The following is a 17,965-nucleotide window of genomic DNA, read 5'->3' as shown; positions in this document are numbered from 1 at the left end:
TGAAGGTCGACAAGTAAACCAGATGGTCAACAGCAGAGCGGCGCCTACGAAATCCACATTGTACATTGGTAAGTAGGCGTCGAGACTCGAGCAGCCAAACCAATCGAGAGTTAACCATTCGCTCCATCACTTTACAGACACAGCTGGTAAGCGAGATAGGTCGGTAACTGGAAGGCAAGTGCTTGTCCTTCCCCGGCTTAGGAATCGGGACAACAATAGACTCGCGCCAGCATGCGGGAACATGTCCCTCAATCCAGATGCGATTGTATGTACGAAGAAGAAAACCTTTACCCGCAGGAGAAAGGTTCTTCAGCATCTGAATATGAATAGAATCAGGCCCTGGAGCGGAGGACCGTGATCGGCCAAGTGCGTTTTCGAGTTCCCGCATGGTGAATGGGGCATTATAACTTTCACGATTCGAGGAGCGGAATTTAGGTGGCCTAGCCTCCTCTGCCTGTTTGCGGGGGAGGAAGGCAGGGTGGTAATGAGCGGAGCTCGAAACCTCTGTGAAAAAGCGGCCGAAGGCATTGGAGACATCCTCAGGGGCCACAAGGACGTCATTCGCGACCGTCAAGCCAGAAACTGGTGAGTGGACCTTAGTGCCAGATAGCCGGCGCAGGCTACCCCAGACAACAGAAGAAGGAGTAAAACTGTTGAAGGTGCTTGTGAAAGCAGCCCAGCTGGCTTTCTTGCTTTCTTTAATAATACGACGACACTGAGCACGTAATCGTTTATAATTGATACAATTCGCCACTGTAGGGTGGCGTTTAAAGGTGCGTAAAGCACGTCGACGAGCACGTAAAGCGTCTCTACATGCTGCGGACCACCAGGGGACCGGTACACGACGTGGAGAAGAAGTAGGGTGAGGGATGGAATATTCAGCAGCAGCGAAAGAAAAGGAGAGAGATATCCATGCCTTAGACGTTAGGGAGGGAGTTCTCCCCCAAACGGCTCAGACGACAGAGAGAAAATTTCGAAATGGAGGTCAAACCCCAAAGGGGGACCAAAAAAGCCGAACAGGAAGGGTGAATAAGAAATGGCAGGGGAAACAAAACCGCAAGGAATACAGGAAACCAGGTAGATAGCCAGTTCAACATAAATAAGAACACCGAGAGAGAGAGAGAGAGGGGTAGGAGGGACCAGAGGGGAAGTAGCAAAGACGGGGAGGTAGGAGATGGAGAAGGAAACTGCAGTCCAGGAAGAAAGAATAGGCTGCAATAGCTTGGAACCCCATGTGTGCCACGCACGAACTCACGAAAGAACCGTGAGCCCCCTTGGGGGCGTGGGGTTGATGTTTGTGTCCTCTATTTTAACTTAAGTGACCCTTTCAGTAATGTGTATGTTTTTGTTTTTGGCTATCCTGTGTCTGTCGTTGTGGCACTATTATGCAACTGTTTATAGTATTCTACTGACTTTCTCTTCTAACTAGGCTCTGTTGTTGGCAATGACTGCAACTATTAGGTTATCTGACCAGTCATCCCTATCTAGAAGACATAGGAGGGTTTAGATTGTTAAGTCGAATGGCTTGTCTTGGAATTTGTTAAATGTAATCAACAGCTAACAGGAGGATAACACAATGTCATGGGTCTGTAGAAGCTGAACTCAAAGTAGAGAATAGAAATAACCTTCCAACAGCAGAGGTGCCATTGGTGTAATTTAGATCCTGAAGGAACCGCAGCTTTTGGGCTGGCAGGTGTGCAAAAGTAATTTTCAATAGGCAGCTCAGAGATATGACTGAAGCAACCTGAGGAGATCTACAACAGAACATGGAGGTTGCAGATTTGGTGGATATTGGCAAGCTAAGCTCAACTGAGGAATGTTTTGCGAAGGAATACACGTCGTTAAGTTTGCTGTTCTCAGAATGGGAAGAAAGGGGGAGACACAATAGCGACGGAACTTGCTGATAAATATTTCATTTGGTGGGATGAAGGATCTGAGTGGGTCAATGAAACATAAGGACACCCAGGCCTGAGGTGAGACACTTATGTGTGTTCTCCAATGAAACATCAGAAACAGTAAACCAGCTGCCATTTCAACTCACCACCTTACCCCAGAAATGCTGTTGGTTTTTTTGAACCATCTATCACTTGCATGTTATCTACTTCTTTCTTACAAGTGGCACAGGAGACCCACAATATCGGCTGGAAGAATACCGTACACACCACCTGCATCCAAGAGCATTTGTTTACATTCTGAACGTATGTGACTGACACAACTGGTATACAGTCTGAATTTTATGTGCAAAGTGTATGATCATGGCTAGGAATACACACTGTTTGTGCACCAGAGAAGCGTGTCTATAGTTACCTTGAAGCCACAGACTATGGCAAAAGTTAATGTCTCCAACGCGCCGTGTACCTGTGCCAGGCTTAGCTCTAGATGTAGCTAAGACACCCCCAACACGTCGGACTAGAGATCATTGTTGCCTTATGGCTGACAACTGCCACATATAGATTGTAACTCTCACATGTGTTGACTCGCATGAACGCGATTGTTAAGCGGCTTACGACATTGCGATTTCATACTCAAACTGTACCACAGTTACTCTGCTCACGGAAATTACATATCCCCTCCCAAAAAATGGTCTCGTCGGCATTGAACCTATTTTGGAAAGGAAGGGATTCAAATATTCCGTAGCTTCCCACAGTTATTTCAGGCTGATTCAGTGATGATTCATTTACAAAGACGTGTTAATGCCGAATTCTGCCCTTAACCGTTAATTAAAAAGAAAGAATTATGTATCTTCGGGTGCATAAGGTTAGCACTAAAACCGTGAGACATGCCAATGCATGATATTTATGACAACTGAGTGGTAATGTCAATCTGCAATATAAACCAGATCCTGATAACATCGCTGCAGTGCTTGTCATAATGCTCTGGGTGGCCAGCAATCCCAGTTCCTACGGACCCTTAAATCAGCAGTGAGGAGAGGCAGAGAACAATCTGCAATATAAACCAGATCCTGATAACATCGCTGCAGTGCTTGTCATAATGCTCTGGGTGGCCAGCAATCCCAGTTCCTACGGACCCTTAAATCAGCAGTGAGGAGAGGCAGAGAACAACTATTCCCGTTATCAGTTTCAGTAATGACATTCAGCACATTGGTTTACAGTAGATATCTTAAAATTGGACAGTGCCTAGATTCCTTATTGTCATAATATTAAGATTCGATCGATTATAAAATATTTTTCAACATTTTGGGACCCTTAAAAGGAAGGATTAATATACAAATGAACATTGAAGATATATTTCATGTAAACAGTGAGTGAACGTGAAGTTCAAGAGCTTTATTCCGAGGAGAATATGAACGTAGATACATACCAACTACAGAATTATCAACATCTTTACTCTGTCAAACTCAATGGAACTGAACTAGGAGCTAGAAGTATTACTCTATGATGCAAAAAATGGTTCAAATGGCTCTGAGCACTATGGGACTCAACTTCTGAGGTCATTAGTCCCCTAGAACTTAGAACTAGTTAAACCTAACTAGCCTAAGGACATCACACACATCCATGCCCGAGGCAGGATTCGAAACTGCGACCGTAGCGGTCTCGCGGTTCCAGACTGCAGCGCCTAGAACCGCACGGCCACTCCGGCCGGCCTCGATGATGCATCAAAGCCTCTGAAAGGCAGCTCATTGCCAGTTAACTTTATTAGTAAACAGAGCTCTGTGACACTGGTAAGCGCCACCAGTAATTACGGACGTTATACAGTACAAATAATGGAGAGTCTTACAGGTTTGACACCGTGTATTGCCGGCCGGGGTGGCCGAGCGGTTCTAGCCGCTACAGTCTGGAACCGCGAGACCACTACGGTCGCAGGTGCGAATCCTGCCTCGGGCATGGATGTGTGTGATGTCCTTAGGTTAGTTAGGTTTACATAGTTCTAAGTTGTAGGGGACTGATGACCTCAGAAGTTAAGTCCCATAGTGCTCTGAGCCACACCGTGTATTTGCTGCTTTCCTATTTTGGACTACAGATAATGGCATAATTATGGTGTCCATAAAGTCGCGCTGTGATTTCAAGACATTATAACTTGGATACTATTAGAGATAGAGAATAGTGGGATGCTGTAAAAGATCACAGTTCTCAGAGTTACTTTTTCCTTTGCCTTACGTTACAGATTTCATGAGGAGTACATAAAAATGGCGACAGGCTAGGAAAAGGTGCAATGTGACATCTGGTTTGCATACTCGAGATCTTTGACAACGGTACTGCACAATAACTAACGTCAGTTTGGGAGATCACGCGGCCCATGAGAAATACAGGCCGCGTCAATTACGTCACACCACATGACACTGCAAGTCTTAACGAGTGCCAGCAGCCGTCTCTCGCGGGAAGCGAGTAACTATTTCAGAGTAGTTTAATAATTCTTGACTGCGTGTTTACGTGCGTGCAAGCTCTCGATGTGGGTACCTTTTCAATAAAAATTGATTTTGTTCTACAATATTACTTTTATTTTTGTTAACCGGTTTTCAGCTTACAAGGCCCTCTTCAGACATTTACTGAGTATTGTTACCTAAGAAGTTACAATGTTTGTAAACAAGAATGAAAGGGCATTCTGAGTGAGGGTTACAACTACCAGCCAGTGCCCCATGCACTTCACTTAGAAAACAAAGGCCATAAACTCAACCTGCTGGAAGCCCTGGAAATTAATAAACATCTTGCTCACAGTCCAGATCTAATCATAAATGACCAGACACAGCTCAACACTTCCCCTCTCCTAAACTTTACATAATCATCTCTGTTGTTCATTACTTCTCGCACTGTCTGTTCCTACATATTACCATTTTCCTGCATTCATTGAGTTCTTTTGTTTTATCGAAGTTGTCTATGTATTCCATATAGACTGCAGTTTCGGTAGTTAAGGCTTTCTTTTAACTGTCCATGTTTACCACATCTTGTAGTTGTCTCATCAAACACTGTCCATATTTTACTTTGTTCATTTATTTAATGCAAACTGTTACATAGCCACTGTTTTGAATATAATGTTAATGTTAAAATGCAGTACCACCACACTCTCAAAGATTTCATTTACTGTATGTTCCCTCAAACACCTCAATTTTCCTGTATTTATTTATTTCTTTGTATCTTATTAATATTGAGTAAGTTCCTTATGTATCCTGTAGCTACACTGATAATTGTTTCTTCTTTTAATTGGTTTTCGTATCACTCTCCATGTTTTATACCTCCTCATGTAGCCTTGTCAAGTACTTATTTTATTTTATTAGTTTTATTTATTAATAGAACCTGTTATGTAGTCATGCTGTTCCTATTTTGTGTTAAAGTTTTTCCTGTCTACTCCATTTTTATTTATATACTTTTCAATTTTTTACTTTTTCAATGCATTACCACCACTCTGTCAAAGATATTACTTACTGTATGTTTCTGCTTCAGTCTAGACGTGTTACTCCTCTTCCATTGTTGTTTGCAAACATTGTAACTTCTTCGGTAACAATACCCAGTAAATGTCTGATGATGGCCTTTTAAGCCGAAAAACCGTTTAACAAAAATAAAAGTAATATTGTAGAACAAAAGCAAACTGGTGCTTTTCGTTTATTATAATGTTGTTCTACCAAGAACCGACGGAAGATTCTGTTAACATGGAAAAAATTGATTTCCCGTGACCTTGCACGGAACCGAGCGTTCGCGAACTGTGGTGGACAAGACGACTTCTGTGACGTCAAAAGTTCGCTGCAGGTCCCCTACACCTCATTTGCCAGGAGGAGATAATCTCGAAACGGATATCTTGCTGCGTCTTAAGCACTTTTTGACAGAGCGCAAGCTGAATTTCAGAGCAGCGCGCAGAGGTCACTTCGTCGTGCCTCACGCGAACTACAGGAAGCTACATCAACAGTTCATACAGTGTGTGACTTAAATGAAGAACCACGTGCACGCAGCACCAGTCCATGGCATTTGCATCCTTCGTGCACTAGTCAATGAAGAGGTCAGATCAATTGATACTGCAGTGCAAATACCTCCTTGATGTTCTACTTGCGAAGAGTGTGGCATCCACTGGAATTCTGGCATAAGAGGAAGCAAACCACGATGTTTTATCTCTAATAGTTTCCAAGTTACGATTTTTTGAAATGATAGTGGTAATTGATAGACACACTATACTTTTAAGAATTTGATAATGGAATCATTTCTTCCCGAAACTTGTTCTGATTTTAAATCAATTACATATGTAGACAACTGGTGCGTCATAATATCCATAATGACCTGAGTTACGCATTTTCGACAACGCACAAGGCAAACGTTACGTGTAGAAGGCACTCTTGCTGACTGATTAAGAATCCCTCCTGGCACTTACGTTTATAATTATGTTGAAGATAATTATATTGAGAGCTCTACTGAAACATTACATCGACACTTTCGGCACGCACGATTAGACATCCTGATGGCCACCACTGGCTGGTCGAGTGAGAAAACGAATTTTTAAATCTTTTGTGATTATCGCCGCAAGAAATTAAAGGAAGATAATTTATCACTTATCCGTTGACAATATGTCTTCTTTTTGCAGAGAGATGTGCTTAAGTTCTAGTTTGCATCGAAACAAAAATGGGGGTTTCCCTTGGCCATTTTAGAGGTAATAAGGCCACAAAAACCCAAGAGAAAACTTTGTGTAAGTTAACGAGAGGAAATTCACCCACGTTCTATTACTTATGCAGCTGAAATCCAATGATTTTCGTAATTATCTAAGAATGGATGAGTCATGCATTTCGGATATGCTAAACATCATAAAACCATTGTTAACGAAAAAGAATACAGTAATGAGAAAGGGTGTAAGCTGCGAGGTGAGGCTGTTACCTACATTACGACTTCTAGGCACTGGCAGAAGTTAAGACATCAGATTCAGTGCTATTGAACCACTACAATTATTAACTAAAATAATTCCTGAAACTTCAGTGTGATTTACAATTGAGTGAGGAAACACATCATAGCAAAAAAGAGTAAATAAAATAAAAGAAGTCCATGTGAACGTTATGAATTAGTTTATGTATGTATCATAAAAGATGACCTGTAAGTTAAAGGAACTCATTTTAGATTCAAAGAAGAAAGACTACATGTGGTGGTGGTGCGCATCATCTAATAAATACAACGACAGTAGCGTTTAGCAACTGTTAGACCTGTGAAAAAAAAAAAGATCCCACACTTTGCTTTTCTTAGCAGAGGTCTTGGATATAGACTGGACTTTTTTTAACACTTATAACAATGAAGCAAGTGTATCTTAAGAATTAATGTCCTCTGAATTTCGGTTTTTATATTTCGTTTCCAATAAGTATCGGAATTGAACCTAGAAACAAAAATGCAGGTCTACAGAATTTTATTCTCTCTATGTGACATGACGGATATGTTAAAAAAATTAAAAACAGCTTCATTTCTTGCATCTGCATTGCTGTACTCTTCGTGCTACGTGTCCCACAAATATTATACGATCTTTAAATTTCTCCACAAACTTTGTCTTTAAAGTTTGTTCTTGCCCGCACACTGTCATGTGTATTAGAACATTTAATCTCACGCGCAGTGACAAAAGACGAACTTTTGTCGGGCGGTTGGCACGACAGCGCTACAAACGGCCAATTTGTTGGTTGGAATGGGGGAAGGGGGGGGGGGGGGGTCCGGCTGTTGGGTGGTCCTGCCCGCCCGACAAAATACCTACAAGGAATGTTCCTCAGTCGGTCGGTCGATCTAAACGTCTAGATACGTCCAATTTGTCGGTCGACCGGTCGGGTGGTCGGTTGGATGGTGGATTCCTCGGCAATGTAGGTGCTTTTGATAAATATACACGTCGGGTACTGAGGTCCTGCGAATACTGGGTCCCATTGACCGACAGTTCCGTAGGTTTCGCGCTCAGGGGATAGCGAACACCTGCCGCAAACAGAGCGGGTCCTGCAGTTTGACACCAACACTCACCAGCCCGAGGACGCTAGCTGCGACGGCGACAGCAGCCGCGTTGTGGGTCCCGCGAAAGCACATGCTACACTGCCTGCCCGGCACACGGCGCACACCACGCGGCACATGCTTATCGCTTCGGCTCCTGCGTGCTGATTAGCTCCAGCGCCACAGACTCGGCGCACCGGTGGCGCGCAGCGCCGCGAATAAACACGTGACGTCACAGACTCGCCGAACCGCGCGGACCTGCCTCTCTGCCGTGACGACGCCAAACAGCGCGGCATCTCCTCCTTTTTTACAGATGTTTGTGTACAAACATCCGTGCAGCGAGGACGTAAGCTGAAGTGAATCCTTTAAGGATGAACGTTACTCCGCTATTTACACCTTCCTCCGTAGAGGACACCTCCTTACGAACGTCTCTGCAGAGTTGCTCACCTAGCGAGGTGGTGTAGTTGTTAGCACGCTGGACTCGCATTCGGGAGGACGACGGTTCAATCCCCCGTACGGCCAGTCAGGTTTGGATTTTCCGTCATTTCCCTAAACCGCTTCAGGGAAATGCCTGGATGGTTCCTTTGAAACGGGAAGGCCAATTTTCTTTCCCGTTCTTGACACAATCGGAGCCGTACTCCGTCTCTAATGACCTCGATGTCGAAAGGACATTAAATCCAATCTTCGTTCTTCTTTCTAGTGGTGTTCGAGTCGGAGGTATTCAGTTCGAACCCTGGTGCGGGAAGAAATTTTGTCTCTATGTTCTACTAAGAACTTCTACGTACCCTTTAATACTATAGACACACTTCGGTACACTGGAGACAGAAAAACCTACATCCACAGCCTTCACACCTTAATTTAGCACCTTAAAGACATCAACTGATAAGACAAAAATACAAGGTGTTCGGAAATTCCAGTGACAAAAAATGTTCAAATGTGTGTGAAATCTTATGGGACTTAACTGCTAAGGTCATCAGTCCCTGAGCTTACACACTACTTAATGTAAATTATCCTAAGGACAAACACACACAGCCATGCCCGAGGGAGGACTCGAACCTCCGCCGGGATCAGCCAGACAGTCCATGACTGCAGCGCCTCTGACCGCTCGGCTAATCCCGCGCGGCCCAGTGACAAACTTCTAGGACTTGTACAGGGGTGTTAGTGCATAATATTTTGAATAGGAACCTATGTCTGGAAACGTAATGTTTCCGTTCTATGGTTCAGATGTGTAGAAGGTCCATATCTGCTGAGGGAAACAGAAAAGTCTCAGTGTTACTTGTCGTGGTATGCAGTAAGGTAGCCAGGATTGTGGGGTCGTGTACAATGTTCAGTTTATGAGACTCCTGTAGAAAAAGAGGAAACTCTTCTGGAACAAGACCTGGCCGCTGCACAAGAAATTGAAGGGACACCTTTTGGGATAGACAGTGTGTATTAGAACATGCTTCGTGGGTACAGAGTCTTTAACAACGTTGGCGGTCGTGAAATCGAGCCGCTACAGTAATGCATCAATACTGTTCTGTACCTACAATCTTAGAAAAAGATACTGATCGAAAGCCGGCCGCCGCAGAGGCTAAGTCGTTGAGTGAAGGTGGCCAATGGAGTCGATGGCCCCTAAGACTTGAAAGCGCCGCGTCATGCACCGTCTGGCAACACTGTAGTATGCGAAAGTGTCAGTAGAAAGTGTTGACCTTTTGTGTGTGTGTGTGTGTGTGTGTGTGTGTGTGTGTGTGTGTGTAAATTCGTAAGAGACCAAACTGCTGAGGTCATCTGTCCCTACACTTACACACTACTTAAACTAACTTGTGCTAAGTTCAACACACACGCCCACGCCCGAGGGAGGACTCGAACCTCCGGCGGGAGGGGCCGCGCAACCCGTGACATGGCGCCTCAAACAGCGCGGCCACTCCGCGCCGCTGTTGAGCTTTCCTCCAGAACCTCCAGAGCTGTAAATGCTCCTGGTCTAGCGGTAACGTCGCGCAATGCGGCCGCGAATTTGCGATATCGGATCCACACCATTCAAAAAAAATGGTTCAAATGGCTCTGAGCACTATGGGACTTAACATCTATGGTCATCAGTCCCCTAGAACTTAGAACTACTTAAACCTAACTAACCTAAGGACAGCACACAACACCCAGCCATCACGAGGCAGAGAAAATCCCTGACCCCGCCGGGAATCGAACCCGGGAACCCGGGCGTGGGAAGCGAGAACGCTACCGCACTACCACGAGATGCGGGCCCACACCGTTCTATTTTTAGTCAATCGTACAGGTATTTCGGTTGTCTGCGAAAGTACTCAGTCTGATGGAGCTAAACAACAATTCCCTCTACTTTTTAACGCCCCCACTTGTAAAACCATAAGTCTCCACAACAATTCCGCCGCACAAAGCCAAGTTTACGCTCGGTAGTTTCCTCCCCCTACAACGGCAGACCGCAGCCGGCTACCGGCAACTCGCCACTCGCCAAGTTCGTCAGGCGTCGTCCCGACCAGGTGAACGCGGCTCTATCATTGAGTTTGACAACTGTCATTTTCTAATTTGAAGTTATTTTATCTTTCATTCTTGGATGTTGCATGCTCGAAATAGAGTCGCAAATTGTGATATACCTTTTACAATTCTTGTTTTTATGTTTTCGAGTTCTTCAAATGTTCAAATGCGTGTGAAATCTTATGGGACTTAACTGCTAAGGTCATTAGTCCCTAAGCTTACATACTACTTAACCTAAATTATCGTAAGGACAAACACACACACACCCATGCCCGAGGGAGGACTCGAACCTCCGCCGGGACCAGCCGCACAGTCCATGACTGCAGCGCCCTAGACAGTTCGGCTAATCCCGCGAGGCGAGTTCTGCAAAGGCATAGAGAAAAGTTAAAGCAGTAGCCCAGCGTAGAGCCCTGTTCCTCGGTAAGAGGAGAGATTCGCTCTCTGTTAATGAACGAAGGTAGACACACGTTATTTTAGAGCGAAATCGAGGGTAACCATTTTGGTTATGAGAGAATAAGTAAAAAAGTCTGTATTTTTGATGTCTTTAGAAGAGGTAATACATTCGTATTTCACCAGAGAAAAAATGAGTTATTATTCCAAGTATTACTGTAATATATAAAATCCAAAATGTCTACCTGTGTACGTCGAATACCAAGGTACGATTCGAAAAGGAATGATGGACACGGTCAGGATTTTGTAGGTGGAATATGGCGAGCGGAGCGATCGGACGTAGTATTATTCATTGGTAAGCATAAATCTACAACAGAAAGACTATTTCGTCCATGCAGAACTAATGTGAACTACTACGCAACCATTTACAGGCATAGCTCACCTTATTGTGCTTGTCCGACCACCGAAAAATTAATCTCCATATATCTTAACATTTATTATTATTGTATTTTTTATTATATTATAAAGTGGAAAAGTCTAACATTTGCAACATATTGATTACTTTGAGTTTAACAGAGGTGTGAAGACAGCAAGGCAACTCAGAGAACTTCCGCTGTATGTTGAGCGAGGCCGGCCGAAGTGGCCGAGCGGTTCTAGGCGCTACAGTCTGGAACCGCGCGACCTCTACGGTCGCAGGTTCGAATCCTGCCTCGGGCATGGATGTGTGTGATGTCCTTAGGTTAATTAGGTTTAAGTAGTTCTAAGTTCTAGGGGACTGATGACCTCAGAAGTTAAGTCCCATAGTGCTCAGAGCCATTTGAACCATTTTTTTCAACAGTATGCAAATTTGGCGTTTCATAGTTATAATTTATTTACTGATTTTGGATCTGATGGCCAGTAGCTGTGTCACGAAAAGGCTAAAAAATTGGCCTGCAGTGAGACTATGAACGGTGTCCAAAATCAGACTATGCTTCAGATGCAAACACGTTACCTTTTTTTACCGCTTTTTTGGAATGTTTGTTTTTCTGCTTTTTTATTTCTCTTTCATTTTATTTTTATACAAATGGATAATAGGAAAGCCGTTCCTCTTCGGCTACATAAACAGAATAGTACGAAGTCGTCCCGTTACGACAAAGGATGCTCCATACTATAGCCCGCTGCGAAATGACTCTCGTCTCGTTGCTGTGTTGTCTGCGTTGTTTGTTGAATCTCATAAAAAAAGGAACTGGGAAGAGGTGCTATGGTTATCTTCTCATGTCATCGATAAACCAGCTACGAGGCGGATTATGGAATGCGCTCCAAAGAAAATTAGAAAAATATTGCCTATATTTAGGGTTCTTGACGATCGCTCAATGTCGTTCGTTGAGGTAATACCAAAAATCGGGGACAGTCTCTTCGCCATTACCGAATAGGTAGTGAACAGCGTGGCCGCTAATCCACGTCACAAAGTCCGTTTTTGCTCTTGGGAAGTACATATCATCGGGGAAAAGAAGTGATCGGGTAGTTATCCTGTCAGGAGTATTGCGTGTAAGAAAAGCCAATATCTGACGCACCAAATACCAAACGTCCTTTGCCACCTCGCATAGGAAACGATGTTCATCAGTGTCAATCACTTGGCATGTGGCACACAAGGGTGAGTCAGCGAGGTGGATATGGTGTAGGCGGGACTGGCATAACTGTTTCCCATTAACAACTACCTCGATACCAATGCAACCCTGCCATCTAACATTAATTATCCCAGTGATGGCTAGAACTGATAAACTGCAAAGTGAAAGACGAGATTATTAGCAGTTTCCGGGTGTAATGAACTCCCTTGACTCAAATGCATTAAGTTTCACGCCGGTGTCACAGCTTTAAAGGCAATAACTCAGATTATCAATCAAATAGAGAAGGAAATGTCAAGGGAATTTGTCAGCATATTTATATATCCTCGAGAAGGAAATGTCAAGGGAATTTGTCAGCATATTTATATATCATCCAGTAAGTAATTCTGCAGTTACACTGTTGCCAAACATATTCTACGTTGTTGCCAAGTTTCAGTTATGCTACGAGCAGGAAGAATTCGTTTCAGCAGATGACTCGAAGCCTGGCGCAGACAGGGCGAATGAGGGCGTGAATTACCAAAAATATATGTCAATGGATTTTATTCGCGTTTCTGAACTACAGTGTTGTTAAGCTTCAACTGCAGAGTAAGCATCATATATCAGTAACTGACCCAACTATTTCTGCTTGCTGCGCGGGGTGGCCGCTCGGTTTGAGGCGGCATATCACGGTTGCGCGGCCCCTCCCGCCGGAGGTTCGAGTCCTCCCTCGGACATGGATGTTTGTATTGTTCTTAGCATAATTTAAGTTAGTTTAAGTATTGTGTAAGTCTAGGGACTGATGACCTGAGCAATTTGGTTCCTTAGGAATTCATACACATTTGAACACATTTATTTCTGCTTTTCTGACGTAATTAAGTTGAAACCAAACACACTGACTCACCAATCGCGGGAGTCCGCCGCTCGTGGTCTCGCGGTAGCGTTCTCGCTTCCCGAGCACGGGGTCCCGGGTTCGATTCCCGGCGGGGTCAGGGATTTTCACCTGCCTCGAGATGACTGGGTGTTTGTGTTGTCCTCATCATTTCATCATCATCTAGGAAAGTGGCGAAATTGGACTGAGCACAGATTGGATAATTGTACGGGCGCTGATAACCACGCAGTTGAGCGCCCCACAAACCAAACATCATCATCATCATCACCAATCGCGGCCACATCTATGGAGCGTCTTGAGTGGTTATACTGCATGCATTATAACAGGTTTTTCGATCGTTACATAGTATGATAATGGCTTTGTTGTGTATTCTGTCACTGGCACCGTTCCCGAAACCGAAGAAAACAAATGAAATGAGCTTTCACTGGAAAACTTGAAGATCCAAGGGAAGGTTTCGTAAGCTACGAAAATCGATACCTCCAGAACAACAACTAGCTGAAATGTGGGCTCAAAGAACTGTGTAAAAATTGACACCCGCGAATATGGTCAGTGTTAATTCGATTTAAGCTGCTGCTACGGTGAAAGAAGAAGCAGTTGTCGTTCGAACAAGAGACAACGAACCAAAAATTCACACAGTGTTGTCTCGAATAAGTCATCCTTTAGCATAACTGTCATGAAGCCCATAAATACTGAAAGAATGACAATTATCTTCTCATAATGTGATGTTTAAAGCTTTCCGCCGTACTGATTGTTCCATGGAACAATCTTCTCATAATGACTACAGTATAACCACTGCTGACGTTTTGTCAGAAAAAGCAAAGAGCACCTATGTTGAAGAGCTTTGCAACTGGCATTACGCTTAAGACAGAGAGGTATCAAGATAACAACGCGCTCACCACGCTGAGCGTTCCACTCATTTTCTATGCGGCGCTTCAAAGACGGTGCACCCTGTTATTAACTGAGTCCCTGACGATATCATTTGTGCACGACGCCTCTGTCCTGCCACAGTACTCAGATGAGAGTTGTCGGGGTGTAATACGACGGCACAGATGGGCAGACAGTTCTAGTACCCGCAAAGATGGTTCGAATGGCTCTCAGCACTATGGGACTTAACATCTGAGGTCATCAGTCCTCTAGAACATAGAACTACTTAAACCTAACTAATCTAAGGACATCACGCACATCCATGCCCGAGGCAAGATTCGAACCTGCGATCGTAGCAGTCACGCGGTTCCGGACTGAAGCTCCTAGAACCGCTCGGCCACAGCGGCCGGCACCTGCAAAGACTACCTATACGCTGCTGTTTCATGACGCTAAACAACCACTACGCCGGATTTTTAGCTCAGACATATTTTCTGCACATGAAAGAGTTGTCAAGCAGTAGGTGAGTAGCTTCTGGTACTCCACACATAACACAGGCCAGTAATACGCCGCTTAACCGCAGTGAAATGCCATATGCTGGTGTCATTCTGGAAGCGTCTTTTTCCTTCCTTTGCAATAGACTGCCACCTCGTTTTGGAGGGGGTAAACAATTGTTACAGACTACCACAACAGAATTCATACCCATTCACTCCCCACCCAACCACAACAAAAATCGAGGAGTTTTCTTAATATATGACACCGGATACAGTTCTATACCAAACTCATCAGCTTTTTGCTGTCAGTTTTTTTGAGTGGCTGTTCTGCTATTACTCTGAAGATGAATACATAAAGTAAATACTGACATTTTATAGTGGTGAACATCCAATGTCTCCATTCTTCCAGGTTCAACGTTCCAAATTCAGTAAAAATGAGCGAGATAAATTCACTTATAACTGATAAACAATGCTATGTAACTCCCGAAGTGTGGCGATCTCCATCAGTCTTCTGACGATTACGAACTTCAGTGTTTCATAGGATTCCTGTAGCTGATTTCGTTGCGGTCCTTTTCATTCTCTCATTGCTTTCTCACAAGCTAAGTCAGAAATTTGCTGCTATAATTATTTATTTTATGTGTAATTGAACATATTGCAATCCATTTAAAGCATATTTTGCTCATCATCAGGCGTTTATGCATACTGGAGATTGTTATTTATAGATAAATTGTCTTAGCATGGAACTGGTTTGTTCACTGACCGCCTCTGGAGTGGCTGCTGGAGTATTTGAGGGGAAGCGGTGCCAGTGAGTAGCCGTAAGTCGATTACCAGCGGTGCCTTCTGTTGGCGTGGAGCTGTGTCTGTATTTTGTCGTAACGGAAATCACGGCCTGTGCGAGTTGCGGATAATGTTTCTTCAGTTGCTGTGGTGCGATATCGTGAGATACTTTCTTTGTAAGTCGGTTGTTCAGTTACATTTTTGGCATACCACGCTTCATCTGCATCCATGCCACACTGGATGAGTGCTATATGACATTACACTACTGCACTGCTTAATCTGACACTGATTTGGAAGCCGGCCGGGGTGGCCGGGCGGTTCTAGGCGCTGCAGTCTGGAACCGCGCGACCGCTACGTTCGCAGGTTCGAATCCTGCCTCGGGCATGGATGTATGTGTGATGTCCTTAGGTTAGTTAGGTTTAAGTAGTTCTAAGTTCTAGGGGACTGATGACCTCAGAAATTAAGTCCCACGGTGCTATAGCCGTTTTTGAACTGATTTGGAAGTAATTATTCCACAAAGACAGGCAGCGTGGTAGCAATGAATTAAGAAAAAAGCAGGTTATCCATGCAGTAAATTACGAGAGACTTTGTAATTTACTCATAACATGAGCACCTTGTAGGCTAGTCGAAAACGTTAATTTTCCAGCGCTCTATCGATTATTATACAAGAATTATGCAGGCATTGAAATTCCAAACAAATATCTAGTGAAGTACGGTAATTCAGCTCCAGTCCTGAAACTCCGTCGACTATCAGTTGCCAAACACTTTTCAAAAGGCATATTTTATGTAACTGTTTTCCAGACAATAAATGTAATAAACCTTTAACGGCATCCTTTTGTTAGTTATTGTCGTGTGATGACCCTAAAACTTGTCAAATACTAGTGACTCGAAGTAATTTGCCAATCAGTTATCTGCAGAATTAATGTATTTACCACATGAATTAATTCTGCGTCTGTCTAGTACTAACAAGATGGGTGCTTCGTATATCGGATTGAGCAGATTGACAGGTGTTTACGTTCAAACGTTCAGGGATTTTGTTCTATTCTCTGCTTGTTCTTCGTGGAAACATGAGACGGTACAATAGGGAAGGTGGTCGTAGCCGCACAGCGGTGCATAGCTTGTGGAGCAGGGTCATATAGGCAGAGCCTAATAAGGTCAGCTGGTCATAAGAAGGGAAGACAACACCACGCTACCTTTATTTAAATAGTCAGCGCTAGATTAAATGCACCAGTCCTAATGTCATGTAAAGCCGGTGGACAGCACGACGCTGCCTCATTCTCTTACCACCCGCACCATTCTGATTATACAGTTGTCACTGTCATCTATTAGCGATGGGTACAGTATAAGCGCTGCTTATGCTTTGCCAGGGAGCGTGGAAAGCACCTGATAGATGAGAATATAAATTTCCAGTATGCCTCGCTCTTGAGTCTGGTCTTAATAAATTTCACGACTCTCTCATACCAATGGCCCTTTTGGCTATCAAATTATTCATATGGGAATTATCTAAGTTCAATTGACTTCTGTGAAGTGTTGTGGTGACTGTGAGTCGGTGCTGAATGCTGAATGCACACATGCGCAGAGATGTTCACTGCAGTCAAGGGTAGGGGGGGGGGGAGTTGGGACTGTCCTTATATGTCTCCATAGTATAATGAGTTAGGTAACACAAGATTCATTTACAGGAGAAAGTGAATGTCCGCGAATCAATGAATAAGAAAATGTGAGCGATAGTTAGGCATGAAAGAAAAGAGTCTCTCTAGTTTTATAATACACTCCTGGAAATTGAAATAAGAACACCGTGAATTCATTGTCCCAGGAAGGGGAAACTTTATTGACACATTCCTGGGGTCAGATACATCACATGATCACACTGACAGAACCACAGGCACATAGACACAGGCAACAGAGCATGCACAATGTCGGCACTAGTACAGTGTATATCCACCTTTCGCAGCAATGCAGGCTGCTATTCTCCCATGGAGACGATCGTAGAGATGCTGGATGTAGTCCTGTGGAACGGCTTGCCATGCCATTTCCACCTGGCGCCTCAGTTGGACCAGCGTTCGTGCTGGACGTGCAGACCGCGTGAGACGACGCTTCATCCAGTCCCAAACATGCTCAATGGGGGACAGATCCGGAGATCTTGCTGGCCAGGGTAGTTGACTTACACCTTCTAGAGCACGTTGGGTGGCACGGGATACATGCGGACGTGCATTGTCCTGTTGGAACAGCAAGTTCCCTTGCCGGTCTAGGAATGGTAGAACGATGGGTTCGATGACGGTTTGGATGTACCGTGCACTATTCAGTGTCCCCTCGACCATCACCAGTGGTGTACGGCCAGTGTAGGAGATCGCTCCCCACACCATGATGCCGGGTGTTGGCCCTGTGTGCCTCGGTCGTATGCAGTCCTGATTGTAGCGCTCACCTGCACGGCGCCAAACACGCATACGACCATCATTGGCACCAAGGCAGAAGCGACTCTCATCGCTGAAGACGACACGTCTCCATTCGTCCCTCCATTCACGCCTGTCGCGACACCACTGGAGGCGGGCTGCACGATGTTGGGGCGTGAGCGGAAGACGGCCTAACGGTGTGCGGGACCGT

General features: G+C 44.4%; 1 protein-coding gene across 1 annotated transcript in view; it reads right to left on the bottom strand.

The window, feature by feature from the left end:
- The window catches only part of LOC126188257 (uncharacterized), a 317,657-nt gene extending 309,672 nt beyond the window's left edge, over positions 1-7,985 (bottom strand). Inside the window, exon 1 of the mRNA XM_049929823.1 lies at positions 7,920-7,985. Coding sequence (XP_049785780.1) covers positions 7,920-7,982 — 63 coding nt within the window. The 5' untranslated portion in view covers positions 7,983-7,985. The remainder of the gene's footprint in view (positions 1-7,919) is intronic.
- Positions 7,986-17,965: the final 9,980 nt, after the last annotated feature.

This window comes from Schistocerca cancellata, chromosome 5, assembly GCF_023864275.1.
Source record: "Schistocerca cancellata isolate TAMUIC-IGC-003103 chromosome 5, iqSchCanc2.1, whole genome shotgun sequence".
Classification (NCBI taxonomy): Eukaryota; Metazoa; Arthropoda; class Insecta; order Orthoptera; family Acrididae; genus Schistocerca; species Schistocerca cancellata.
Note: the sequence above shows the minus strand (reverse complement) of the source record. Positions and strands in the feature narration are given on the sequence as shown.